This window comes from Varroa jacobsoni, unplaced genomic scaffold (assembly GCF_002532875.2).
Source record: "Varroa jacobsoni isolate VJ856 unplaced genomic scaffold, vjacob_1.0 scaffold_1224, whole genome shotgun sequence".
In the NCBI taxonomy this organism is placed as follows: Eukaryota; Metazoa; Arthropoda; class Arachnida; order Mesostigmata; family Varroidae; genus Varroa; species Varroa jacobsoni.
The window spans coordinates 223,420-226,539 of record NW_019214126.1 but is presented as its reverse complement, the minus strand read 5'-3'; the positions used below and the strand labels follow the sequence as shown (position 1 = coordinate 226,539).

Below are 3,120 nucleotides of genomic sequence, written 5' to 3'. Positions count from 1 at the left end.
ATATATATATATATATATATATATATATATATATGTAGGCTACAACTAACGCAGAAACCGGATAGGAAGAACGAAAAACGTATGACATATGCAATTTCTGTTGAATAAAAGATCGACTTCGTACTATAGGTAAAAGCTACCTCTATTTCTTCAATGCTTACTATGGGACTCTTTTGAACAACTTTGATGTTGATGCGGCTAAAATCATACGCTCCATGAAGGATAAACGCTGAAATATCGCAAGCGAACATTCTTCTTGTAGGCTATTAAGAGTTATACATCTTAAAATGTTCCTAATTTTAACCATAGGTTCATAGAAGTGCTATAAACTACGTGCTTGGAGCTCGTCGGGCGCCGTTTATCAAAATAAAAACTCAAAGGTTGGCTTCTTCAATTGAAAAGATTTATTGTGTATTGGTATAATTATCTAATTATCATAATACTGCGTAACTTCATAGATCGCGGACGATCGAAAGACACTTGATAAAAACCAGCATTTTGGTTGATAGCGGTTCGGTGAGCAGACAGTCTTCGCAATGTTCGAAATACCAATATGTAGACGTTCGAAACGGAGTTCTATTTTTATATGCAAAGGTAATGCTTTAGATATGTTATAGAATATAATCAACAAATAGTCTTAATACGGTCAGATCTTCCGGGTAGCTGAGATTTCTGGTTGGCGTACTGATTTTGCCGATGCTCACACGGATAAAAATGCGAACACATTGTTCTCTCAGATCACATGATCTGGTCGGCTAAACGTGAATAAGGTCTTCGAGCCTGCGAACTTACCAAGCTGCCATATAGATAGAGTACCGGCTAACGTCGAAGCTGCCGTTCATGCCTTAGTTAGGCAGCTGTCCGCTGCTGGCGCTCTAGTCTCTACGCTGGAAAGGGTCGCCGATCCTTGCAGGACGGTTGTATGCTACAGCATGAGGTTGAAGGAATAGGCTGAGCCTTTATCGTATCTCTTTCTCACATTTAGTTCGCATCTGACGCTAGACGAAGAAGTCGGCACCAATAGCAGTAGAAACAGCATTAGCACGCTATGATGAAGGGATTGTGTCCGTGAAGTTCTTGTGACCAGGCGAAAAACTCTGCGGGAACAGAGCTGATCAGTCGTAGCTTGCTTTTCATCAAAAGCGTTCCGTGTCACGTGAATGCGCCAGCCAAAAATCAACTTCTTCAGGCCTCTGCTGTGCGACTTTGAGAAACTTTTAAGATTAAGTGCATATGTTCAGTGTGCGCACACGTGTACAGATATTTTCCCTCTATAAAAATGAGCTTCGCTTTAAGATGTGACAACAAGTAGTGCCAGCGATTTCCAACTGTTTAAACCTAACAATATTGTACACTGGTGCTTTTTTATTTCCATTAAAAAGTAGATTCTTTGGTGATTGATTATCCTCGCTAGCAAACAACTAGAGGTTTTCTTAGGTCTGCGTTCGCAAGTGATAAATCACCTACTAGTGACAATATGCAATTAAGAACGGGTAAGGATATATCTGCATTGACTCTGCTTACTACTGACAAGATTGCCGCCTTAAGGACGGCGGCCATATCAACTTTAGTAGCGGGCACTGCACAGGCGCGAAAAGATAGTAGTCTATTGAAGCTTGAATTTGATGAACGTTATGCGTCTCTAACAGAGAATGAATGTCTGGCTGCACAGAAGGGCTGGAAAGTCGAAGCTTTAGCAGGTGAGTTAAGAACAAAGGTATTATACTTTAAAACCTTAAATAAAACTACTATGATAAGTTGTGAAGTCGCCACAGTTGGGCCTACTTCTAATGCCGTAAGGCAACAAGTAGATAACCGACTGCGTACGGACCGAGATACAATTATCCCTGAGTTTTTTGAGAGCAATAATCCTATTTACGGCTAACGCAAGTCGGCTCGATATATAGGATACTAGGCCTCTTAGAGTTAGCCGCAATCATCTGCTCCCTGTCATCATTGCTATTCATTATTTGACCTAACATAAGATACAATGGATAAGATACAATAAATGCAGCTCGTACACTGATCTCAACTCTGTAATCTCAGTGTAGAAAGCCGAAAAGAAAAACGACTTTTTTTTTCCTTGGTATCTCGTTCCATACGATAAGTGTACACCTCGTACCTCAACTAGACTTCGAAGTCGCTTAATTTTTATAGTCTACTATATGCATATATGCCAATTTATAACATTACCTCCCCCAGAAGGTGTGTATCGCGTAAGCTTACTGAAAGCGAGACACTAACAGAAGCGAGACTTAAAGATTCCTTTTTTTCTGTTACTGATTGGTATCTTTCTAGCTTAGCAGCATAATGTGTAAATGATCCGGAAAATAAACTAGTAGCCAATGGTCTATACGATACGTAGTACGATACGATAGTAACAACTACCCATGCGGTGAATAGTTTTTTAGAAAGTATATCACGCTTATCTGTGCCTCGAAAGCTAAGTTGGGGCATAAGTTGGGGGGGGGGGGGTAAAGCTAGGGCATCTTCTTTATTTAAGAATCCGACATCCAACGTAAAACACACTTTACATCAATTGCTATACATGGAGGAGTGTGAGTTTCTTACCAGGCAAACAGTCTTACATTGTCATAGCCGGTGATCAAGCACCCACCGTTTATGCCCGACATTAAACCAATTCGCCTTACATTTTACACATACTAAAGATCTATGTAATGCGCCATTCAGTACAATCAAGAACGCTTTGCAGATTAAATTGTTCATAATTCAAGCTCAATGGGGCGTTACGCTAGGCAGGTAGTCTCTTTTGTTCATCGAAATCAAATAGGCAAAAAAAAAAAGGCAGCGATATAATCCATTTAACTTCATCAGTTACCAGTCCTATAGATTGTTGACATTATCACCTACGTAAAGTATGAGTCCAGTAAATAGAACGATGATGGTAAGGCAATATTGGTTAACTTTATCAAACCGGATGGTTCTTTAAATTTATTATGCAGTGAATATTTAGGACGATGTCCCTTTAGACCTGAGCAGTTATGGCCACAGTAAGCAGAGACCTTTGCTTAGCGGAATGTGAGGTTTTTAGAACGCTTTTTATAAATTTGACAATAGAGCGAAAGAAGTGAAGTGTGTCCGATGACAATCAATACGACC

The 3,120-nt window shown here is 39.9% G+C and overlaps 1 protein-coding gene across 6 annotated transcripts in view; it reads left to right on the top strand.

Annotated features, from left to right (window-relative positions):
• The first annotated feature begins 974 nt into the window (after positions 1–974).
• The window catches only part of LOC111267806 (corticotropin-releasing hormone receptor 1), a 48,342-nt gene continuing 46,196 nt past the window's right edge, over positions 975–3,120 (top strand). For 2 of the 6 annotated variants that reach the window (XR_002684849.2, XM_022846314.2), the window contains exon 1: positions 976–1,700. Coding sequence is in view for 5 of the 6 variants with exons in the window: in XM_022846314.2 (XP_022702049.1) it covers positions 1,478–1,700 (223 nt within the window). In the remaining variant the exon portion in view is untranslated. Of the gene's footprint in view, positions 1,701–3,120 lie in introns of all 6 variants that reach the window. The other 4 variants (XM_022846315.2, XM_022846316.2, XM_022846313.2 and 1 more) reach the window with 4 other exon arrangements.